The sequence below is a fragment of the Hordeum vulgare genome, chromosome 2H (genome assembly GCF_904849725.1).
Source record: "Hordeum vulgare subsp. vulgare chromosome 2H, MorexV3_pseudomolecules_assembly, whole genome shotgun sequence".
Taxonomy (NCBI): domain Eukaryota; kingdom Viridiplantae; phylum Streptophyta; class Magnoliopsida; order Poales; family Poaceae; genus Hordeum; species Hordeum vulgare.
In genome coordinates, this window is record NC_058519.1 from 26648506 (window position 1) to 26675267 (window position 26762).

A 26762-nucleotide genomic window follows, 5' to 3' on the forward strand; every position below is an offset into this window, starting at 1 on the left:
ACCATTGGTGCTGTGAAGATACTGAAAGACTTGCAAGAGGAACATCATGTCACACTTGACTATCACACGGTGTGGAAAGGCAAGCAAAGGGAAGCAACTAGCTTATATGGGAGTTGGGAAGAAAGTTTTCGGATGTTGCACAACTACAAGGCTGAGATAGAATTGTAGTCTCCGGGGAGTATTGTTGAGATTGATACCACCACAATTGAAGTTCATGCACATTTCGGCAAGCTATTTATTGCTTTCAAGCCTTGCATAGATAGTTTTGTGAATGGATGTAGGCCATATATTAGCATAGATTCAACTCACTTAACAGGCAAGTGGAATGGTTAGCTAGCTGTAGTCACCGCTTTGGACGGTCATAATTGGATGTTTCTGGTGGCGTATAGCTTTATTGAGTCTGAAAATGGGGACAACCGGGCTTGGTTGAATCAAGTGAAGCAGGCAATAGGGGACCCACCCGTATTGGCTTTTTGTACTGATGCTTGCAAGGGTCTTGAAAATGTTGTTAAAAAGGTATTTCCTCAAGCTGAGCAGCGTGAGTGCTTTAGGCATATGTGGCACAATTTCCAGAAATATTTTCATGGTGATGTATTTGGACGGTTGTGGCCTGCTGCTAGGGGATATGGGTCGGATGAATATAACCATCACATGGCTAAGGTGTTTGCAGCATCTGATAAGGTGTTTCCTTACCTTAGGGATTACCACAATCTACTCTGAATGAGGTGCATGTTCAACCCGGACATCAAGTGTGACTATATAAACAACAATCTTGCCGAGTGATTTAATGCTTGGGTGCGGGATATCAAGGACTTGCCTATTGTTCAGCTAGCTGACAAGATAAGAGAGATGATTATGGACCTATTTAGAAAGAGAAGAATGATTGGAGAAAGATTTCATGGGGAAATTCTGCCATTTGTAATACACCAATTGTTCAAGCAATGGTTGGAAGGTGGATCAAGGAAGGGGACTTTGAACAAATGCAAAAAATGTGGAGAGGTAGGACATAGAGAAACTGATTGTCCTACAAATGGAACAAAGAAAAGGTAAAAAATATTACTTGCTTCTGTCTAGTTCTAACACCATAGTTGTTTTACATGAACCTGTTCTAATTGCTTCTTCTCATAGGAAAAGTCGGGCTAAAAAGAATGCATCTCCATGGTTTGATGTCTCGTTTAGCAATGTAGTCCCAACTACACCAACTAAGAGCAACATTGCTTCCACAAGTAGCAGCCCTGGACATTGCTTCGAAATCTCCCAACTAACCTAATAAACCAAGCTAAATAAGGGCATGTACAATGTAGGCATCACCTTCGTACTGCCTCACCTCTTCCACCTAGATAAATTTAAATGAAGCTATAGTGTGTGCCACAATCACTCAACGGAGGCTAGTTTCTTGATGTCATCATCATATTTTTCCTCTCACTCCCCACACAACGCATGCAACCTCCACTGCATGCAAAACAGTGCATCACCTCGGTGTGTTCCTAGACAGAGCATAGATCTGAAGCTCACACTACATCGCCTCAGGGGCTGCCTGGTAGCTTTTGTCAGGGAGGAGGCAATCTCTAGGAGTCCATTTCCCTCTACAAGAAACACATTCATCGGAGGTGGCATTTGGCAAGGTGATGTGGTGCATGGGGCACCGATCCAGCATGGCCCGTTGGTCTTGCCCTAACTAACCCAACATATAAGCTAGTTGAAAACTAACCTAACTAAAAAACTAACTAACCTAATAAAATCTTCCACAAGTAGGAGTCCCCGACATCATGTTTTTCCTAATAAACTAAAAAACTAACCTAACTAATTTAACATGAAAAAATAAAATAAAAAGAAAGTAAAAATAGGGGCGGCCGGCCGGTGAGGGGGGGGGGGTTCACCGGCGGGGGCGGCTGGGGCGTCGTGGGCAGCGCGGCGTTGGGGTGGCTGGTGGTGAGGACAATGGGGCGTTGGGGGCGGCGGGGTGCCGGAGGCGGTGGGGCGGCGGTGCGACAGGGGTGGTGGGGCGACGACGGCGGTGGCCGCGAGGGTGGCGGCGATGGGCGTCGGGGAGAGAGGGGTGTGGGAGTGAGAGTGTGTGAGTGAGAGAGAGGGGCCGGGGTGGGGGCGAGATGGCCGTTAGTACCTCCTAGTGCATTGCCGTGTGCTGGCGGACGGCAAAGAGGCTAGCCTCTTTGCCGTCTGCTTCAGGTCTCTTTGCCGTCTGCTAGCAGACAGCAAAGAAGAGGCCAAATTTAACCCACCCACCCCGCGGTCAGGTGGGGCCCAGCTGTCGCTTTGCCGTCTGCTGTGTGGCTCTTTGCCATCTGCTTTATGGCAGCTAATGGGAAAGACCCTCTGTGCCATCTGCCAATTCTTTGCCATCTGCTTTATGGCAGCTGATGGCAAAGACTCCCTTTGCCATCCGCCAGGCGAAGGCAAAGATCTCGCAGACGACAAATAACCGAATTCCAGTAGTGCCTGCTGATATTCTTGAGAGACTCAATACTCATGAATTCTAAGAAGAAGATAAGAAGAGAAGACCAGCTTCAGAAAGGCTCGGGCAATTATTGGCAAGGAAATGGATTCTGAAGAACAATCTGAGGAATGTGATGAAGAGGAAGGTTCTGAACTGGAGACATAATCTGGTCTGGCAAGCCTAGCCCTTGCTAGCACATTCGTTAAGAAGTCCATCTTCGACCTCGAAGAAATGACAACGTCAACAACGCTAATGACTATGATGACGACTTTGCTCCCACCTATTGCTTCATGGCAAAAGGTTGAAAGGTACCAAGCGACACTTCCTCTTCTCACTGTGAACCTGATGGTTATCAAAAAGCCAGTTACTATAAACTTGTTAATATTGCCACTAAGCAACAACTGCTATTGAAAAGCTTCAGAAACTGTTAGACAAAAGCGATGACCTATTGAGTGATGAAATGAATCAGACTCAAATCCTCATTGAAGATGTTAAAAGTCTTCACTATAGGTTTTATAGTCTTCAAGAGCGTTATGGCACACTCTTGGCTGATCATGAGAACCTTTCCTATGAATTTATTCAAAGAAAGCAAGATCTTGAGAAGCTAAGAATGTCTCATGATGATCTTCAATTCGAAAATGATTCTTTGCTCCTCAACATATCAGTACCGCTCATGAAGAATTCATTCCACCATGTTTGAAATGCATCGAACGTGAAATTGCTAATTATTCACATGAAACTTCAAATGCTTCTATCGCTACAAATTCTTTAACTGTTTTTGTGGCAACAAATTCCTCACCTGAGGAAACCAAAAATCTCACTAACGAAAATGTAGGTTTGAAGGAATTGTATGTGAAAGGCATATACAAAAGCCTCAAAGGGCATCAAACCCTTTGCGATGTGCTCAAAATGCAGATTCTGAACAGGAACCCGAGGAAAGAGGGTATTTCCTTTGAGAGGAAACAGAATGTTGAAGGTTCATACTGGAAATCCGAGCAGTATCCCAAAACCTCATGGGTTGATGCAAAATTGTATTAACAGGAAACAATAATACATGTGTGAATAAATAGATCACAATGTGTCCCTAGCAAGCCTCTAGTTGGCTAGCTCGTTGATCAATAGATGATCATGGTTTTCTGATCATGGACATTGGATGTCATTTGATAACGGGATCACATCATTAGAAGAATGATGTGATGGACAAGACCCAATCCTAAGCATAGCACTAGATCGTGTTGTTCGTATGCTAAAGCTTTTCTAATGTCAAGTATCTTTTCCTTCGAGCGTGAGATTGTGCAACTCCCGGATACCGTAGGAGTGCTTTGGGTGTATCAAACGTCACAACATAACTGGGTGACTATAAAGGTGCACTACGGGTATCTTCGAAAGTATCTGTTGGGTTGGTACGAATCGAGATCGGGATTTGTCACTCCGTGTGACGGAGAGGTATCTCTGGGCCCACTCGGTGGAACATCATCATAATGAGCTCAATGTGACTAAGGATTTAGTCACGGGATGATGTGCTACGGAACGAGTAAAGAGACTTGCCGGCAACGAGATTGAACAAGGTATGGTGATACCATTGATCGAATCTCGGGCAAGTTCTATACCGGTAGACAAAGGGAATTGTATATGGGATTGATTAAATCCTTGACATCGTGGTTCATCCAATGAGATCATCGTGGAACATGCGGGAGCCACCATGTGTATCCAGACCCTGCTGATGGTTATTGGCCGGAGAGATGTCTCGGTCATGTCTGCATGCCTCCCGAACCCGTAGGGTCTACACACTTAAGGTTCGATGACGCTAGGGTTATAGGGAATTGTTGTATGAGGTTACCAAAGGTTGTTCGGAGTCCCGGATGAGATCTCGAACGTTATGAGGAGCTCCGGAATAGTCCGGAGGTAAAGAATTATATATAGGAAGTGAGGATTTGGTTGCCGGAATTGTTTCGGGCGACACCGGTAATGTACCGGGACCATCGAAAGGGTTTTGGGGGTCCACCGGGAGGGGCCACCAGCCCCAAAGGCTAGCATGGGCCAAATGGTGGAAGGGAACCAGCCCGAAGTGGGCTGGTGCGCCTCCCACCTAGGCCCAAGGCGCCACAAGAGAGGGAAGGGGGGGGAACCCTAGTGCAGGTGGGCCTAAGGCCCATCTCGTGTGCGCGACCCCCCTCTCTCTTGCCCTGGCCGTCACCACCAGCCCTAGATGGGGCTGTCGCACCCTTTGGGGGTGGGAACCCTGAAGGAGGCGCCCGTCCCTCTCCCTATATATAGTGGATGTTTTGGCTGATTTGAGACACACGAAATCTCTCTCTCGGCGCAGCCCTGCTTCTCCTCTTTCTCCTCTCCCACGGTGCTTGGCGAAGCCCTGCCGGGAGACGTCGTAGCTCCACGCCACAACACCGTCGTGATGTCGGAGCTCTCCCTCAGCCTCTCCCTCCTCCTTGATGGATCAAGGCGTGGGAGACATCACTGGGTTGTACGTGTGTTGAACGCGGAGGTGTCGTGATTCGGCACATAGATCGGAACCGACTGCGATCTGAATCGCTACGAGTACGACTCCATCGACGCGTTCATAGTAACGCTTCCGCTTAGCAATCTTCAAAGGTATGAAGATGCTCTACAACCTCTCTCGTTGCTGGTCTCTCCATAGATAGATCCTTGTATGGCGTAGGAAAATTTTGAATTTACTACATTCACCTAACAGTGGCATCCGAGCCAAGGTTCTATGCGTAGATTCTATGCACGAGTAGAACACAAAAGTTGTGGGCGCTGATTTTGTCAATTGCTTGCCATTACTAGTCTTATCTTGATTTGGCAGCATCTTGGGATGAAGCAGCCCGGACCGACTTTACACGTACTCTTACGTGAGAATGGTTCCACCGACAGACATGCACCAGTTGCATAAGGTAGCTAGCGGGTGTCTGTCTCTCCCACTTTAGTCGGATCGGATTTGATGAAGAGGGTCCTTATGAAGGGTAAATATCACTGGCATATCAACGTTGTGGCTGTCACGTAGGTAAGAAACGTTCTTGCTAGAAACCCAAGTCAGCCACGTAAAACTTGCAACAACAATTAGAGGACGTCTAACTTGTTTTTGCAGGGTATGCTATGTGATGTGATATGGCCAAAAGAATGTGATGTTGCATATGTGATGTATGAGATTGATCATGTTCTTGTAATAGGATTCACGACTTGCATGTTGATGAGTATGACAACTGGCAGGAGCCATAGGAGTTGTCTTAATTTATTGTATGAGATGCAACGCCATGTTGGTTACTTTACTTTATTGCTAAACGTTAGCTATAGTAGTAGAAGTAATAGATTGGCGTGACGACTTCACGGAGACACAATGATGGAGATCATGGTGTCATGCCGGTGACGATGATGATCATGGTGCCCCGAAGATGGTGATCAAATGAGCAAGATGATAATGGCCATATCATGTCACTATATGATTGCATGTGATGTTTATCATGTTTTTTTACATCTTATTGCTTAGAACGACGGTAGCAAAGATAAGATGACACCTCATGAAAATTTCGAGAAAGTATTCCCCTAAGTGTGCAGCGTTGCGAAGGATCGTTGTCTCGAAGCACCACGTGATGATCGGGTGTTATAGATTCTAACGTTCGCATACAACGGGTGTAAGCCAGTTTACACACGCAGAACACTTAGGTTGACTCGACGAGCCTAGCATGTACAAACATGGCCTCTAATATAGGAGACCGAAAGGTCGAACATGAGTTGTATGGTTGATACGATCAGCATGGAGATGCTCACCATTGATGACTAGTCCGTCTCACGTGATGGTCGGACATGGGCTAGTCGACATGGATCGTGTAACACTTGGATGACTAGAGGGATGTCGATCTAAGTGGGAGTTCATCAGATGGACTTAATTATCATGACCATAGTCAAATAGGTCTTTGAAATTATGTTGTAACTTACGCTATAGCTCCATGGTATTTGATACGTTCCTAGAGAAAATATGGTTGAAAGATAGAAGTAGCAATTATGCGTACTCGATCCGTTAACTGAGGATTGTCCTCATTGCTAAACAGAAGGCTTATGTCCTTGACGCACCGCTCGGTGTGCTGAACCCCAAGCGTGATCTATGAATGTTGAGAACATCCGACATACACGTTTTTGATAACTACATGATAGTTCAGTGCATATTGCTTGAACGACTTAGAATTAAGGCGTTAAAGACGTTTCAAACGTCGCATGACGTACGTGATGATCCAAGAGATGAAATTGGGATTTCATGCTCGTGCCCTTGTTGAGAGGTATTAGACCTCCGACAAGATTCTTTGTCTGCAAAAGTAAAGGAGAAGAGCTCAATCATTGAGCATGTGCTCAGATTGTCTGAGTACTACAATCGCTTGGATCGAGTGGGAGTTGATCTTCCAGATGAGACAGTGATAGTTCTCCAAAAGTCATTGACACCAAGCTACTAGAGCTTCGTGATGAACTGTAACATATCAAGGATGGATATGATGATCCTTGAGCTATTCACGATGTTTGACACCGCGGAAGTAGAAATCGAAAAGGAGCATCAATTGTTGATGGTTTGTGAAACCGCTAGTTTCAAGAAGGGAAAGGGCATGAAGGGAAGAAGGGTTTCGTCCGGAAAAAAAAATCAGAAGGATGCTTTTCGGAGGATTCGCCGCCGCCACGAGGCGGAACTTGAGGAGAACCAATCTAGAGCTCCGGCAGGACGATCCTGCAAGGGAAACTTCCCTCCCGAAGTGGAAAATCGTCGCCATCGTCATCACCAACACTCCTCTCATCGGAGAGGACTCATCACCATCAACATCTTCATCAACACCATCTCATCTCCAAACCCTAGTTCATCACTTGTAACCAATCTCCGTCTCGCGACTCCGATTGGTACTTGTAAGGTTGCTAGTAGTGTTAATTACTCTTTGTAGTTGATGCTAGTTGGATTACTTGGTGGAAGAGTTTATGTTCAGATCCTTGATGCTACTCATTACCTCTCTGGTCATGAATATGATTATGCTTTGTGAGTAGTTACTTTTGTTCCTGAGGACATGGGATAAGTCATGCTAATAGTAGTCATGTGAATTTGGTATTCGTTCGATATTTTGATGTGTTGTATGTTGTTTTTCCTCTAGTGGTGTTATGTGAACGTCGACTACATAACACTTCACCATTATTTGGGCCTAGAGGAAGGCATTGGGAAGTAGTAAGTAGATGATGGGTTGCTACTGTGACAAAAGCTTAAACCCTAGTTTATGCGTTGCTTCGTAAGGGGCTGATTTGGATCCACTAGTTTAATGCTATGGTTAGACTTTGTCTTAATTCTTCTTTCATAGTTGCGGATTCTTGCGAGAGGGGTTAATCATAAGTGGGATGCTTGTCCAAGTAAGGGCAGTACCCAAGCGCCGGTCCACCCACATATTAAACTATCAAAGTAACGAACGCGAATCATTTAAACATGATGAAAACTAGCATGCCAGAAATTCCCGTGTGTCCTCAGGAGCGTTTTTCCTCCTATAAGACTTTGTCCAGGCTTGTCCCTTGCTACAAAAGGGATTGGGCCACTTTGTTGCACCATTGCTACTTTTGTTACTTGTTGCTTGCTACGAATCATCTCACCACACAATCACTTGTTATCGATAATTTCAGTGCTTGCAGATTTTACCTTGCTGAAAACTACTTGTCAGATCCTTCTGCTCCTCGTTGGGTTCGACACTCTTACTTATCGAAAGGACTATGATTGATCCCCTATACTTGTGGGTCATCAGGCCACTAGCCCCAAAGGCTAGCATGGGCCAAAAGGTGGAAGGGAACCAACCCAGAGTGGGCTGGTGTACCTCCCATCTAGGCCCAAGGCGCCACAAGAGAGGGAGGGGGGAACCCTAGTGCAGATGGGCCTTGGCCGCCACTACCAGCCCTAGATGGGGCTGCCGCACCCTTTGGGGGTGGGAACCCTAAAGGGGGCGCCCCCTCCCTCTCCTCCTATATATAGCGGAGGTTTTGGCTGATTTGAGACACACGAAATCTCTCTCTCGGCGCAGCCCTGCTTCTCCTCTTTCTCCTCTCCCAAGGTGCTTGGCGAAGCCCGATCGGGAGACCTCGTAGCTCCACCACCACCACGCCATCGTGATGCCGAAGCTCTCCCTCAACCTCTCCCTCCTCCTTGCTGGATCAAGGCGTGGGAGACGTCACCGGGCTGTACGTGTGTTGAACGCGAAGGTGTCGTGATTTGGCACATAGATCGGAACCGACCGCGATTTGAATCGCTGCGAGTACGACTCCATCGACCGCGTTCATAGTAACGCTTCTGCTTAGCAATCTTCAAAGGTATGAAGATGCTCTACAACCTCTCTCGTTGCTGGTCTCTCCATAGATAGGTCCTTGTATGGCGTAGGAAAATTTTGAATTTACTATGTTCACCTAACACATACTACTTGGTGGATCTTCGCCTGATAGGCCAACGACAGAGGTTGAGACAACTCGCCCTTGGAATATCTCCCACTTGCGCCTTATTACACCTAGAGCCATGAGCTCCTTTCTTTTTTACAATCTCAAACTTGTAATCTTTTATTTATAAAGCAATAAAGCCGGCACCCACGAACTTCGGGGTCCTTTGCCATTTCAGCTTCTTGGAAGCATGAGTCTTTATTGTTCCATAAGCCGTCCAAGCATGGACGCTATCAGTACCAAAGAGCATAAGTCTCCATGCTGACTTATTTCAAAACTGGGTACTCGTAAGCCAAAGAGGACCAAAGTTGCCACGTTGCACGGTTCAAACATGTGCGCCTTATATGATTTTGAGAACTAAGCTGGCTTACTTGGGGGCTACTAGCTCCCTAGTCGTTTTGCAGTAAGAGAGGTTATGCTTCTGTAATCCTATGTTTGGTTTTTTCCTAATCGTAGGTCACTTGGGGGCTTCCACTCACTGAGTTCAGCCTGAATACCCTCTTGGCTAGCGAAAAATTACCGCATTACAAATGGTTATACTGGACTATGTGTTGGACGAGTCGCCCTATGGACCCATGTACTCTTGGTGAGTCAATCCACTTTTTGGACCCTGAACTCGCCTTGGTTAAAGCATGAAAGGTACTGGCCAGAGCCACACATGGAAAATAGATAAACCATTGGTTCACTGAACCTGCTTCACTGAAGCTTGACTCACGCCTGATCAGCCTGTCTAAATAACTTGGGCTGTTGCAAAAGCCTTCTTAGGGTAGCACTAGAGTTTTGCAAACTCATCCTATCCTGTCATAACTCATCGAGCCGACAATTTTTTATGACTATCTTTGTGGCACTGCCACAAGGTTTCATAAAGCATTTTTATGACTCGCCGCGACTCACTGAGCCGGCTCCTTGTTTATAACTCGCCATGACCCACTGGGTTGGTTCACCGCTTTCCGCGACTCATTGAGTCAGCGTATGATTCTTTCCCTGGTAAACAGGTTGAAGAAATTTTTTGTCAAAACTATGACACTTCCAAATTATCAAGCATAAAGATTGGGAAAGGCGATTCATGATTCACAAAAAGGATCACAATTCAGGACTGTCAAGCATAAGGCATGGGTGGAAGATTGTTTCCCTGAAACCTAAAGACTATTACATGGCTCACTCGGCCATACCGAGCGTCGTTTCCCGGTCAGAAAAAGATCAAATTGTTTTTTGGTGAACCGATTACTTGCTGAGTAAAGCTCAAGCCGCCTCTGGGTCACCCTGCTTCGAGCTTTCTCCATGTACGATCTGTAAGTCGCCCAGTTTCCAATTGCACTTGGACAAGGCGACAAATTCATCTTCATCGCTCAGGAAGACTGATAGATCAGCTTCAGAGTCAAAGGGGTTCTTACGCCGGCGGGGAGTCAGGCTGGTAACTTCAAACGAAGGAGGAGTCACCTTTTTATTAATGCCATCATACGCAGCCTGGTATTTGCTCAAGTCTAAGCTGGCCGCTAGCTGAGTCGTCGCAGAGCGAGACTCTTTCACACACCGGTGGTAATCTTCTTCGGTGAACTCCGACTCGTCATCCTTTAATACTGGGAAACCAGAAGCTACCTCCTCGGCCTTTAGCTCGGGAGCATAAGCCAGACACCGGCTTAGGGTGGTCAGGGCTCCCTTGCGGGCGGCTGATCTCTTCAGTTCTTCTATTTGATGGGGTAATGTCGACAGGCACCCCAACATATGCTTGATGGATTTTATTGGCTTTTTGTTGCCCATCACTGCCTTCATCCTCATCATGCCTCCTGTATACAACTGTTGTGTAAAGGTGTAAATCGCCTTCAGCTTCAGGATGCAGTCGTTTTGGAGATTGGCGGCTCACGAACCTACAAAGGATAACATGTGATAATTAGTATTTGCAAACTGTATTGCGGCTCTTTTTCAGATGAAGGGAGTTAATCCTTACCAAAGATGGCTCGGGTCATGTTGGAGATATGCTTTTTCAAGCCAGAGAGTTCTTGCAGGGCGGCTTCTAGCTTCTCCTCGGCTTGTTCCGCCCGCTTCATGATGGCGGCTTGATCAGCATGGGCTTTTTTCTCAAATTTTTGATGATCAGCCTTCATTTTCTCCATGTTAGAAAGGGTCAACTGATATTTTTCTTCAGATTTAGCCCGAGCATCCTGCTGTTCGGCTAAATTTTTCTTCAAATCAGCTAAGGATGACTCAGTCCGGGTCAAGGATTCCTGTAAACAAATTTTGGGGAGGCAAGTTTCAAAACTGTTGCAAGCAACATCCCTCACACTTGGGGGCTAATGTATGATTCTTTTCAAAGTCATACAAAATTCAAGACCCGACTCATCTTTCAAAAGATGACCCGGCCCTTGGGGGCTACATGTTGAAGTTTTTTTTATCTAATTCAAGACCCGACTCATCTTTCAAAAGATGACCCGGCCCTTGGGGGCTACAGGTTGAAGTTTTTATCTAATACAAGGCCCGACTCATCTTTCAAAAGATGACCCGACCCTTGGGGGCTAAGGTTGAAGTTTTTTATCTAATTCAAGACCCGGCTCATCTTTCAAAAGATGACCCGACCCTTGGGGGCTACAGGTTGGAGTTTTTATCTAATTCAAGACCCGACTCATCTTTCAAAAGATGACCCGACCCTTGGGGGCTACGGGCAGATAGGGTTTGTCCATATTGAATTTCTCCAATATTTTCCGGATATAGGCAGCTTGGTGTACCATGATTCTTGAGGGAAGGTGCTCCATTTTAATACCTAAGCAAAATTTGGGTTTACCCAAATCCTTCATCTCAAATTCCATCTTTAGGTGATTGTGTGCTTCATTAATGTCTGGTGTGTTGCCAATGATGTTGAGATCATCAACATACACATAAATGATGTAAAATCCCATAGAGAACTTCTTGATAAGGAGAAGACACATGGGCAATCATCACTATTGGAGTAACCATTCTGAAGAAGGAACTCACTGAGTTAGTTGTACCACATCCGTCCCGACTGCCTTAAGCCATATAATGACTTATTCAGCTTTACATAATACATGTTGTGTTTTGCACTTTTATTCGGGACAGAGATTCCGTCAGAAACTTTCATATATATATTTCCGAATCAAGTGACCTATAAAGATATGCAATCACGACGTCCGTCAATTGCATGGATAGACGATTTTGCACTGTCAAAGATATAAGATATCGGAAAGTGGTTCCACTCATTACTGGAGAGTATGTTTCATTGAAATCAATGCCGTATTTCTGCGTGAAACCTTGTGCTATGAGCCTCGCTTTCTATTTCACCACCTCATTTTCTCATTTCGTTTCCAAAGAAAAACCCATTTGAATCCCACAGGGGAAACATTGGGCGGCGTACATATTGCTTCAGTGAATACCTTTCTTTTGTTAAACGAGGCAATTTCTGCTTGGATTGCATCCTTACATTTAGGCTAGTCGGAGCGCTTTTGGCACTCAACGGTAGACCTTGGATCAGTGAGAAGAGTTTATGCAATGTTTTCAACAAAATATATGTCGACAGTCGTAGTCTTACGGTCAAATGATTCTCTGGAATCAGCATAGTTGATGGAAATTTCCTCCACCCCTAAAGACTCTTCGTGGTTTCCCAATACGATTGAGTTTGGGTGTTTCGATGTCCGAGTCAGTTTGTGCACACTGGAGCTGGGTTGTGGAGGTTGCCCTTCCACTGGGTGTGTACTACCCATCAGGTGTTTGTCAACGTTGAGTTGACCTGCATTTACTAACTCCGAGGTTTTTCTCCTCAATTTCCTTTGTTGCTTGCTAGAAGCTTGTTCGAGGCCAGATGCCGTATAACCCCCCCCCCTCTTCTTAGGAACAGGGAGTTGAATGGTTTTATTGGTACCTCCACTCTTTTAGGTGCATTTCTGGCTGGATTTAAGGATTTTGTAGCACCTTTCAGACCAGTAAATGAATCTGACAGATTATTTGCAAGATGTTGCAAATTAATGATCTTCCGAACTTGAAGTTCGGTCTCATGGGTACGTGGATTAGAAGATGAAATGGCGTGAGCATTCCAATCGATTTCCGGGCATTCTTTCTGGTACTTGAAATCTCCCTAATGCCGGAAAATGTTCCCGATTGAATATGCAATCAGTGTGACGGGATGCGAACAGATCCCCAATGAGGGGTTCTAGGTACTTGACAATCAATGGCGATTTGTACCCCATATCGATCTCCAACTTTCTGTGTGGGCCCATAGATGTTCTCCGTGGTGGTGAGATCGGGATGTATGCAACACATCCGGACTTAACGCAGATGGGAAATGCTAGGAGGATTTCATGTACCAATTCCAGAGGGGAAGAACTGTGATATGTAGTTGGCCTCAATTATATTAAGTCAGCAGCGTGTAAAAAACATCACCCCAACAAGCGGTTGTCAAGTTGCAATTCATCAACAAAGATCTTGCAATGAGTTTAATCCTCTTAATCAATGCTTTAGCCACACCATTTTGTGTATGGACATATGGAACATAACGGTGAACTTCAATCCCCAAGGCCATCTAATTATCATTGAAAGCACATGAGGAGAACTCTGCAACATTGTCCATTCGAATTGACTTAATTCGACTTTCAAGATAATGGGCTTGCAACTTAATAACTTGCCTCATTATCTTGGCAAATGCATGGTTCCGTGTGGATAGAAGACACACATGTGACCATCGTGTAGATGCGCCAGTCAGAACCATGAAATACCTAAAAGGTCCAGATAATGGTTGAATGAGACCATAAATGTCTCCTTGAATACGTTCAAGGAAAGGAAGTGGTTCAGCTTGTATTTTGAGGTGCGAGGGCCTCAAAATTGTCTTTCCCGTGGCACAAGATGTGCATATACAATCAGAAGATTGAGCAAATTTCGACTCAAGAAAATTATGACCAATGGAATTGCTAGTAATTTTTCTCATCATTCCGATTCTGGGATGGCCTAGGAGGTCATGCTAGGTTTGGAATGCGTTAATATTCTGAAAAAGTTACTTTGTATGCAACATGTTCCACGAGTTTAATGTACGTATAGTATAAACCAGACAACAGAGAAGGAGTTTTCTCATCTACCTTTTTGCCATATCCGTGATATTTAGTAAAGGGTAGGTAATCCTCTTTGTTGTCTTCATGGGTTTCGATATGAAAACCATTCTCACGGATATCTCGATAACTGATTAGGATACGTGATGAGTCGGGATACAATAAAGCATCCTCAACCGTCACTTGTGTACCACTTGGGAGTGTGAATATGGCACGTCCAGTACCAACAATCATTGTATCGCGTCCAGCGATAGTTAGAATATCTCCATTCATCTATATCTATACTTATACTAATTATAGACTCCCAAAAAATTACCACGTTAATCAGAAATTACGAGTTGTTCATCTGGTGGGACCAAGTTATTACGGTAGAGATCGATCCATATATTTTTTTTTCTCTTAGTCCATATCACTAAAAACTATTTAACCGTTCAATCCATATAATTGCTCTATCAAAGCACCCTAGGATATACGTGATGAAAAACAGGCTTAATTTGCACGCAATAAACACCCAATTCAATTTCCACATTAAAAAAGTTCATCCGGCAAAGACACACGGTGTAACGTATGTGAGATGGACTCTCACTTTAAAAAAGAGTAGCAACGGACTCTTAGCTTTTTAAATGCATGGACTCTCACCTTGGTACTCTCTCCTAATACTGCAACACTTCTATATATAATCTCTCCCTAATAATAAAGCACTGATGGTTTCTGTCGTCCGTCGTGACAGTTTTACAGAAAACCCCCTGACGTTTCATGAAATCAACCCGCAGTCCGGATTTAAGTCAGAAACGAATCTTTTTTTAGTTTTTACACAAAACCCCCTATACTTAATCCAAACTAACCCGCAGTCCCGCCGTCCAACACATGGTCTTCGTCGACGTCGTCTTCCTCCTCAGCTCCAGCGTTGCCCTTCTTGGGATATCCGAGCCGCATGACGTGCACCCGTATGTTGTCGACGCGCACGCCGACGACGATGAAGCTATCGCCGCGCACGCTCACCACGTACTCCACCTGTGCCACGACTTCCAGCTGCTGGTGCACCAGGTCGTACCACAGCGCCGGCTCCTCCGACGGCTCATGGGGCAAGGCCGTCATCGTCGTCGTCGATGTTGCGCCAGCGACACGGGGAACGGCGAGCACCTGCGTGTACCCTCTCAGCATCCAGAGGTCGTGCACCTTTGTGGCGTACGACAAGCACGCGACGTCGGGCTTGGCCGGTGGCTTGGGCGCCGACTGCATCTCCCGCTGCAGGCACCACTTGGCTGGGGGACAACAACTTGACGCAGGGCACCGGCTTTGATCCTTGGACAAGGGCGACGGGCTCGAACCTGTGTCGGGGGGTCGTCGGACCGTGGCAACCGCGCGGGAGTAGGAGGATGCTCTGCAGGTGTTCGACAAAATGCAAGGCCGGTAAACACTCACTGGAAGTGCAGCACTCTCACTTTCCTTTGCACGCCGGTGATGCCGTGGATGCTGGCAGTGGTGTTCGCAAACAATAGAAGCCAAAGGTCGACACCGCAACCAGCCTAGGAAAGCCAAGAGGACAGGGTGCACCGTCATCGGTTAGCCTCAAATCGTGCAAAAGAAATCCGGAGGTAACCATCTGTAGTTAAAGAAAAAAAAAAGATGCACCAAGGAGATCCTAGAAAGAAAGAAGGCTTTGTTCAAACAAATTCAAGATACTAGGCTGCATTCAAGTATGCCAAAATGTAGCTATTATTACAAATCCAAAGGCATTTGAGAGAGAAGAATGATAGTAGGACGAGACAAAGGTAATTGAACGCATGAGACGGATAATAATGTCTCCCGTTGTAACGCACGGACGACAGAAGCCATCAGTGCTTTATTATTAGGAAGAGATAAGTGTTCAATATGTAATTTTCTTACCCCCGTTGCAACGTACGGGTCCTTTTGCTAGTAATCCTCATGCATGTAGCACGATCAATACATGTTCGGTCCACAGCAACGCAAAGTGTCCTATCCTAGCCGTTCATCGCCTTATGTGGGCAATTTTCTGGCTACCACTTTTTTCCTCACGTATGACAAAAATAGGTATCGATTGTTCTTCTCCCACACAGCCGCAGTAGGCCACCGCCACGAAGGCATGCAACACCACATGGCAATTGTGCCACCGATCCAGCTGATCATCTCGCTTATAACTTCCTGTCGTCGAAAGATTTCATTAACGATCATTTGAAGTTGATGTGCATGCATTAGTTAATACCCAGACCTGTTTGCATCTCCACTTAATTTCACCTGTTTTCTATTTGCTCGATTTTGTGATTTTTCATTGTATTTCCATAATCACACTATACTTATACTAATTATAGACTCTTAAGAAATTACCACGTTAATCAGAAATTACGAGCCGTTCATCTGGTGGGACCGAGTTATTACGGTAGAGATTGACCCATATAAGATTTTTTTCTCTCAATCCAGATCAGTAAAAACTATTTAACCGTTCAATCCATATAATTGCTCTATCAAAGCACCCTAGGATATACGTGGTGAAAAACAGACTCAATTAGCACGCAATAAACACCCAATTCAATTCCCATACATTGTATCTACATCTTTTTGAATCTGGTAGCATACGTTATGGATGATCAAAATATAAATTTATCTCAATTAGTTATACATCATAATTTCTATATAATATATTTCTATTTCACATGAGATCTCTGCATCTTATACACAGCCGTAGCAGTAATCGATCTTTAATTAGGGTTAACTATATCAAAATCTCAGGTTTGTAAAATGTCAATTCATATCTAATTAGGTGACATCTCCATGAAAACTACTTATTAAAGAAAATGAAGTCTTGAACATGTACTTAAATGCTAATGCATGTAACTATATATGTTTAGCTTTTCATAGTTCCTCTTTAGTGGTATTCAACGTATATATATGGTTTAATAAAACGTTAGTCCAAATATATATATGTAACTCTGTGAACTAAAATGTTTATTTTCCATATTTAATAGTAAATATGACATACACTCACATTATAGATATAGAATAGTCAATTTGTACAGTTAACCAAATGTTTCATATAGACAAATTTGCACACGTATTTTTAACAATATGGCATCTCATCTTTTACGTGTAAACTTGCAAAGTTCAAAAATGAAAGTATGAAATAGGACCATGTATAATGTGAACACACTTTTGGATTCAAACAAAAAAATCCATACAAAATATACACTAGCACGTGCGAACGCACGGGTTGACGACTAGTATTTTTAATAGTTTGAAAATATTTCATCTCCCTCGGTATGGAGTTTGGGGTACCACGATCCACAAGGCATAATTCCTCTTCCATCGAATTGTCCCCATAGAAAACTATATAAAACAAAATAATTTTCAACAAGAAAACCTTATGTTAATACATATAATACAATCTTATTATATCAAATGTGCTCATACAATATAATATGAAGACAACAACAAACTTATGTTCTTATTACAATCATCACAAATGGACATAATTAAGTAGATCACTAAGGAGGTTGAGGGACTATTTGAAGTCGCTAAACACATTGTTTGAGGTGTACTCAAGCAACATGTCCTCCGTTTTAGCACGGTCCTCAAGTGGATAAGGAATCATGGTGTTGCTCGGTCTAGGAGGAACGTCGTTCGAACCACCAACTCTATTTGCGCTATGTGGATGAAGGTTGAAGTTGGCTTCAAACTTTTTCTTTGAGGTCCTTTGCGTCCCTGAAATTGCTGGTACAACATAACCAGATGCTTGGGCATTGTGTACTTTTCAGTAGAATGTGTGTAGCATCCACACTTGTTGGAAAGTTTAGATTTATCAAACCTAGGCTTTCCAGTGCCTTTTCCCTTGCCCGAGTTTCTGGATCTTCTGTTCCCATTACGCTTTCGCTTGTGCTCGAAATTGGAATGTTTACCTCGAAAGGTACCATTAAACTTCTGTCTATTCGTGAAATTCAGATGAGCTTCAGGTAAAGGTTGTGCCCCAACTGGGCACTAAGAGCCATTCTTAGCGAGTAGCTCATCATGCTTTTCAGCCTGAAGTAACATGTGAATAAGCTCAAAATAGACAATGTTGTTACGAGCACGGTATTGCTATTGAAGGGTCCTATGTGAAGGGAGCATAGTAGACAAAGTTTTCTCTATCTCCTCCCCCCTCACTAGTTTCCTTCTCACAAAAACGCAGTTTGGAACATGTCTTATGAACAACATGATTGTATTCACCAATGGACTTGAAATCCTGAAGGAGGAGATGTGTCCAACCATGGAGTGCTTCTAGCAGGACTACTGCCTTCTGTTGTCCATACCTCGTTTTGAGGGACAAAAACAGAGTACTAGGAGATTCCTCATGTAAATACTCAGACTTGAGACCTAGATGAATATGGTGCCTTATGATGAATAAAGCAGCATATTTCTGCTATTCTATCATCGGCGTGGCTCCGACCGGAAGAGGAGTCTCTAGGGCTAGATTGCACGCGTTATCCCAGGGATGCAAGATTGATCTTGATGTCCATATCCCATGTAGGGTAGTTGTGGCCATTGAGGACAAGATCCTCGAACTCTTTGGCAGTCATCTTTACCTACATGAGGAATGAGAGATAATTAATTTGAGGCTCTAGTGAAAACTTGAAAGATTCTCGACCTCAATTGTGTGAACATAACACATTGAAGATTACTTAGATCTCACAGAAACATGTTCAAACAATATGATATGTGGTAAACACATGAAACATGTCATTCAGATGAAATACGATAGTTTATTTATATTGCCAAGCCATTGCAAAATATAAACACACCTAGTTACATAAGTCCTAACCTAGAATAAATCTAAAACTAGACTAAATGTAAGTAGCAGTCAAATTAGGTACTAAATAATATTAAACATAGTCTAAAAATCGCAATATACAATAATTAGTACTAGACTAATAGAAACTAAGGAGAAAATCCATAGGACGCGGCTGGAGACAACACCAGGCGCCTGGGCCTAGGCCTCCACAGCCTTTGGGCGGCCCATGCTGACTCGCACCGCATAAGAGGCGATCGATGTTACCGAGCGGTTACAGTTAAGGTCCGAATACCAAAACCCGCACCACGATCGCCCACCACCCCTCGTTCCCCACCTTGCGGGGATGGCCGTAGAAGACCCAACCGTCGGCGGTCGGAGTGAGGGCTGCCGCCTCCCCTCACTACTCTGGTGATCACCAGCGCACCACGGAGGACCCCTCCTCATTAGAAAAAGATGAGATGATGACGGGGTCTGGGCAAGCAGCACTAGGGCCAAGGCTCGCCGGAGCCCACGAGCCGACGCGGTGATCGATGGCAGCGACGACCCGCTCAAAGTGGCAGTCGAAGCTCCGCCCGACACGATTGTTAGAGCCCGCAACCGTTTCCATCCGCAACGGGGCGAGTCCGTTGGATTCAATCCCAGCCCCAAAGCTCTGACCCAAAGCGGATGACGTCGGAGGCGCCGGTCGGCGCGGAGACGAAGGCGAGCGCCTCCTCCGCGGTCACCTTGGTGCGCATCGGCACGAGTAAGTATCCGGGCGGGCGGCGACTCGGGCGACGACCTCGACAGCGGGCATCGGCGTGTGCGACGACAGCCAGTGTGCCAACGAAGGAGGCGGGTCTCTGGCTGCGGGCGCAGCGGAAGCGTCCGCTTGCACCATCGGCGTGGCAAGGCCGGTGAGCAGTCATGGGTCAAATCCGATGGGAGCATGTGCGACGGCGCCAATTCTGACGGGAGCGCCCTCGACGACGTCCTTTGTGGTGTGCTGGCCAGCCGCGACCTGTCTAGGGGCACGCTAACCGCCCGGATGGCGCCACCAGCGACATGCTGGCCGCGTCCAGTGGCACCTCGGTTCCGAACAGTGATGCCCGGGCTGCGTCCAATGGCAGCATGGTGGCGAAGGGCAAGGAAGCGGCTCCGATGGTTGTCCTCACTGATGAAGCGGCGGAAGAAGGAAGTGAGGGTCGAGATCTCACCGACGAAAAGGTGCTCCCTTTTTTCTCTCTTGCTTTTCGCTCTCGCTGGTTATCTACGTGCTCATAATGTGTTTGAGAAAGTGAAATCTTTGTATTGATTTCGATGGATTACAGAAAGTATAAATATTCTTTGGATAGACGCGACGATCTAAGAAGACGCGTCGGTTTCGAAACGAGTGGGAGATGCGTCAGTTGCGGGAGGAACCACCCGACCGTTTGGGAAAGAGGAGATTTCTCCTTAATTACATTAAGTAATTACTAGTACAAATGCCCGTGCGTTGCACCGGGCTAGAAAAAAGTGCAGAACCTACTTGTTTTGCCATTATGCGGCATTTATTTAATAAATTTCAATTATAATGTTAAATGTAAAACATCTATTTTTGGATAGAAGAAGTTTTTTTAAGTTTTAAAATATAATGTAATGCTTAGATAAAAATTGGATTACTTTTTTAATAACAGTTATCATTTTTATTGAGTGGTAATAATGTTTTGTTTTTTGACGGGTAATAGCATTTTTGTGTACAACATATTTTCCATAAAAAGATTTGAACAATATATATTTTAAATTGTTTTTTTTGCACAACTTACTTCATGTGCCATTGTGCACCATTTTTATACGCAAACTTACATGACAATCTTTGTCTATCTGGTGAGCTCATACCTGAGACAGTTGAACCACATAGCTTTCACTTCAAAGTGAATCTACGTACAATTGTTGTTAAAAAACTCTGAATCCTCAGCTCTAAAATACATGGTACTACATAATCACAATTAAGTGTAGGCCTACATTTACCTTGTCTTTCTCTGCGGCGGCTACAACCTTCCCGCCCTTTTTCTGCTGCTTCTTCTTTTCTCATTGTACCACTTCTTCTCGTTCATCCTGAACTGGGCCTTGCCTGGCTGCACTAACATGGGAGATAGAAAGCAGGTAGGGCATATATTGCTAAGATAAGAAAACAGATTTATTTCGGTAGTTGCAAAGTATAATTTTCAGCTCCAACAGTAACAATGAAGATAACGTATTTCAATAAATATTGGGTATGATATTCTGCTGCTGCTAAATATCTGGACATGAACACATAAAATTCATGTTCATCCTGAACAAAAAATCATTCTATATTGACTGAATACCTTTGCTACATACCTCATTTCACTACTATTTTTTCCGACAACATAATGCCTCATATAGTAAAAAACTCAAATTTACAGCAATTTTTTCCCCGGTCTTGCAGTTTTAATTATCAATGAACTGTACCTCGGCCAAAAGTTCAGCCAAATGTAACTATTTTTGCCGCTGTGTGGATGGCCTCTAGAACACTTAATACTTGCAAGAGATAGTACTTAACACTTCAACATGTACAATTTAGTCACCAATATAGCAATGTAATATTTTCAATCTCCGAAACCTATCCACCCAAATATATATTTTTCAGACCAGATTAGTGAGAAGTGTACTTTTTATGGCTGCAGATGTAAATTTTCTGGAATAATTTGGGATGGCTAATGCTAAGGCTCCACCAAGCTGCTAGTTCCAGAGGCGCATCAAGCTACGATTCCGCGAGAATCAGCGACATCAGGCTTTTTTATGGTGTCTTGCATGCAATGCTTCTTCACAAAGTACAAAGCACACCATCTATTTAGAACCAGAAATAGTACAAAGGTTGCACACCTCAAGATCAGTGACACTTGGTTCCTCAAACATCAGAAATAGTCTTCTGTTAATACACAATGAAAGTTGAAATGCATCAGTACATTGAATTTTGAGAAGCGTTGGAATGGTGTAGGTAGGGAATTCGGCTGCAAAGTACTGCAAGAAATATATGTCGAATATCTTAAGGTTGCAAGGTAACATGTATGATCACTCGCAGGATAATATAAGCCCATTGGATTATTTTGACTGTAGCTGATGATGTCCTACAACACTTTGGATGGTAAACTTTGTTAGGTAAATCGAATCTAACTGCACTTCAAATTAATTTGATCACAACAAATATTTAATATTGTATCTCATTGCAATGCCAACAATTACGTGAGTCAAGCCTAATGACAATGACATGAACACAAATAGAGGTCTTAAACTCATTCAAAAACGAATGTTCCACAATGTGATATATATAAACACTATTAGGTACAAAAACAAACACAAATTTATCTGTGAAGACTAAACAGAATTCAGATATCTCACCTTATCATTTGGTGATTGAAAGTAGACCAAACCCGACACCAGATGTATTCAAAATAGACTTACCCACATCAAATACTTCATGTGACAAATCTCTATAGAAATCCATCACATAAATTTCTTCTCTTTATTTCGTCCTCTAAAACAAAGTACTGAATTTCCCACATGAACCACACCAATAACTTGTTCTTGTTTCTATATATTCTCTTAAATCAACTTAATAAAAAAAGAATGCATCATGCAAATCCAATTTGTGTGAGAGAGTAGAGATGGATAAAGCTCACCGGTTGACAACACCGAAAGGTGGAACTTGTCTGGCGTATGTTGCTTACATATGAAGATCGAACTCTTCTCACCTTGACTGTCTAGAGTTGCCATTCTAAGGCCAAGAGACGCCTCTCGCTGCAACACTGATTCCATGTCACCATGTTCACGAGTACCTAGCAACAGTATACACATGAGGATATGTACATATAATGAACCAATTGTAATGAGCAATCAACCGCATTCTCTGTACAGATGTGTAGCACAAAGCAAGCAACAACATGAACAAAATCGCAGTAGGCTGCTGCTCTCCACTCTGACCTATCTATATATGCAATAGCAGTATAGCAGAACATCAAAAATTAGCTCTCCACTCTGACCTATCTATATACGCAATAGCAGTATAGCAGAACATCAAAAATTAGCAACGGCAGAACCAGCCAACACACCGCCTCAGTGTTCACCCCGTCCTCCATAGTCACTCCCCAATGTCCAGACGCATAGCCATCCGGATCCCATGGAAATACTCCAAGTCCATCTAGAGTGGCGGCATGAAGGGGATGAGGCCGTCGCCCATGGTGGGGAAGTAAATCCTCTCAGAAGCTTTGGCGGCGCTACGCTTGATGTGCCTGCTGCCCAGTGTTGCACCACATCGCCCCGTTCCACATGCCCACCATCATCCCCCATCTCCATTAATTCCGACCGAGTGGCAGCCGAGTAACACCTGCGCGCCTCCACCCTCTCCAATGCTTCCGGTGGAAGTCAGGGCTGCGGGGGTTGGACTGGCGGATCTGGCGCACCTCCGTAGGGGCGAGCTCGTCCCCCACCACGTCGTCTTCTTCTCTCCCCCGACCGATGCCGGAACAACCCACTGCCCCCTCCCCAAACTTCAATCCAAATCAGAGAGCACACATCGAAGGAGCATGGCACGGGAGAAGGAGGTTGAAGATCAAGGAGCCTATGGGTAGCACGGGAGAAGATTAGAGGTGGATGGCCGGAGAAGAAAACCCGTCGCTGGCGGCGGGCTGGAGTTCTAGATAGGATCAGGAGGTAGGATGCGGCTGTTTTTTTTGTCCCACGTACCGGTTCAAATTGACTTACTATGAGGACTGCGGGTTGAATACCCCTAACCACAAGGGCTTTTCTGCAAAAGTGCCGACGATGCATGACAGAAGCCATCGGTGCTTTATTATTAGGGAGAGAATCTTAACAGACACGAACCGAGTTTCAGACGCGTGGTGAAGAATAGCAGACGCGTAAAAAATGGAGGGGAATCAGAGGAGTGGCAGAGCGCCACCGGCCACACCAAGATTTCGGCGACCACGGGAGGGGCGGCGTGTCTCCACTGCTTTCTAGCCATACGGGCGGCCCGGCAACTCCAGGAGGGCGGCAACGACTCCGGCAACAACGGCGCGGTAACTCAATCCGGTAGGGCGTTCCTCATGGTGGTTCTGCTACGACTCAGGCTCTAGGTCCTATTTGCAATCCGAGCCCGGCTACGAGTTCGATTAGTCATTTTGAGCCCCCCCTTCATAAATAAGGGGAGGGACTTGAAGACCTAACACATCATTGCCAGGTTAGATCGGGATCCCATTGTCGTCTCCTTGCGCAACAACCTCGTCACCGTTAGAATAAAAAAAATCAATCTTTAGATAGATCCAGTAAGTGCGGGAAGAACATGTCTAAACGTCAGCACTCGCACCTCGACGTTGACGGCACCGGAAAAAGTCCACATCATGTGCCGAAGAAGCACCTCTACCCAACGGCGAATCCACCCGGGGGGCTTCAACGGGCTCAAGCCCCCCTCCAAAAGTGAGAATTTTTTTAATACTACTCCTAAGGCCTCGTTTGGCACGAAGGGATTCAGGAGGTTTCGAGAGGAAAATCCTCTAGAGGATCAGAAACCCCACAGAACCTCGGGCGCCCATTTGGTAGGAGGGGTTTGCTTAGCCGAATCCCCTCGTTCCCCTTCAATCCGTTTCTATCCATGTGTTTCAGGACCCTACTCGAGGGACTAGTGGAAGCAAAGCCCCAAATCCGATTTGAGAGGATTGGGTGGAAGAAAGGGATTCACCAAATCCCCTCCTCCCCAAACCTCCCCAATCCACTTCTACCAAACAAAGCCTAACTGATCCAGCCAAGCCCCGCACACAACCAACAGGCTTCGAGCCTTCAAGCGAGGCAGTCGGACACCCGCACTTCTCCTCATCGAGGAACCCTAGCCGGCCGCCCCGCACTTCTCCGGCGCCCCCCCCCCCTCCCTGGCTCGCTGCTCTCCATCCGCGCGCCCCGTCGCTTCTCTCCATCCACACGCCCCGTCGCTGCTCTCGTCGTTTCAGGGATTCAGGCCAGGAGCCAGGGCACTGGTCGCCGCCTCGTCGGATTCAAGGCCAGGAGCCAGGGCGCTGGTCGGCCCCTCCCCGAAGTCTGTCGGCCGACGGCAGTGGCCCATTTTCGCGGCTTCGCCCCCTCGCCGGATTGCCAGAGCAAGGTGCTGGTCGGCCCCTTGAGCAAGGCGCTGGTCGGCCCCTTCCTGAAGAGCCAACACAGGATATTGGTTCAAACAACAAAACATACAACATTTCAATTGGTATATCGCCTCATTGAGTTGATATTGATTCTCCCCATGGCAACTGCATTAGTTGAGTGAATATTTTCAGCAATGAAATCATCAAAACAGATTTGCGCAATAAGATGTGAGATGAGTGGCTCAATAATTTAATGGTGTGCTATTGTGAGAAAAGGATATTCAAAAGTATCCCTAATGATCGGATCATGATACGATTCTAGAAAATGAAAAATCGCAAAGGGCATTTGCCTCGTGAGTACAATGTCATTTCCTAAAGGTATACCTGACTTCTCCTCGTGTTAATTTTGTTGTTGCTTCTGTAATACTAACTTTGAGCCCCCCCTTTATTTTCTTCCAAGATTTGCCACTGCAGGCTTCAGCATCCACAAGATCGACGTCGACGCCTTGGAGGGCACCAGCGCCGACCTGAAGTACCATGGGTTCCCTGACCCTGCTGCTCTCCGGTTAGCCTCATCCGTAAATCCTCTTCGCATAGACTTCGCAGCCATGGGCGGCAACATCTTCATCACCACCAACCCATGTTGTCCAGACACTCCCACCCTCGTGTTGGACACCGAGACGGCTGGGCTCACCATGGGTCCCCGTTCACCGGTTCGACTCATCGACGTGACTACCTTCACCGTGGCCGCCGGCGGCATGCTATACGGGTTGACACATCGGCATGTTCATGAGGAACACTCTTTCGAGGCCATGCCGTGGGCACCAATGGACAGAGACGAGCTGTGGCCGAGCCCAACCATGAGATGGTCCTGGAAAAGCATGCCCTCGCCGCCACCATTCGCCATGGACGACATAATCACCTCCTACGCCCTGCACCCGGACGGGCACACCATTTTCATGTCCGCACACGACATTCGCTATCATCATCTTCCCAAGGGCACCTTCTCCTTCGACACCAGGAATTCCGAGTGGAGGTTACATGGGGATTGGGCGCTACCATTCCAAGGACAAGCCTATTACGACAACGGGCTAGACGCATGGGTCGGGCTTCACAAGGACGGTTACATCTGCTCCTGTGAAGTTGCCTCCCGCAGCAGCACAAGTGCCGTGGAGACGGAGTGGAAGGTGACCAAGGAGAAGCTGTTCCACAAGGACCCGGAGAGGCGGCAGGCATTTGCGAAGGCCAGTCTCGCGTACATGGGCGACGACAGCTTTTGCCTTGTGGAGTTTGTGCTACGCGAGGGAGTGGAGTTTAAGCGCGCCTTTGGTGACCGTGATGGTTGTGTGCTCCACATGAGCACGTTTGCTCTTAAATACTCCCTCCATCTCAAAATTCTTGTCTTAAGTTTGTCTAAAAATAAATGTATCCAAATACTAAAACGTGACTAGATACATTCATATATAGACAAATTTAAGACAAGAATTTTGAGACGGAGGGAGTATGATCGTAGGGGAGAACTGCAAACCACGCGCCACCACACTAACTCCTATGTAGTGTCCAAGTATCTCCAGACAGTTTCTCCTGTAGTGTTCTGGATGTAAAGCTATTTGTTGACATGTTTTATGCAAACCATGTCAGAGCAATGTAAGCTATGTATGATACGTGGGCAGGCTAAATATAGAAATAAAAAAGAAGTCCACTTCTCTTGGCATTTTTGTGGAACATTAGTGATTCATTTTGCATACTTATCTGTTGTCGAAAGCAGAGTGATGATCACACGTTACGAAAACTATAAGTTGGGCTGTCTTTTGCTCCTGCAATAACACTGTCAAATATGGATGATGAAATTCTATTGTAATATCACTATGTTAATTATTCTTCACTAGTCGTCAACCCGTGCATTTGCA

The 26762-nt window shown here is 45.3% G+C and overlaps 1 protein-coding gene across 1 annotated transcript; it reads left to right on the forward strand.

Annotated features, from left to right (window-relative positions):
• Positions 1-24062: 24062 nt before the first annotated feature.
• LOC123429373 lies at positions 24063-26512 on the forward strand. Its single transcript, XM_045113415.1, has 3 exons — positions 24063-24144; positions 25303-26252; positions 26355-26512. Exons 1-3 carry the CDS (start codon positions 24063-24065, stop codon positions 26454-26456), a joined length of 1134 nt encoding a protein of 377 aa, XP_044969350.1. The 3' UTR covers positions 26457-26512.
• Positions 26513-26762: the final 250 nt, after the last annotated feature.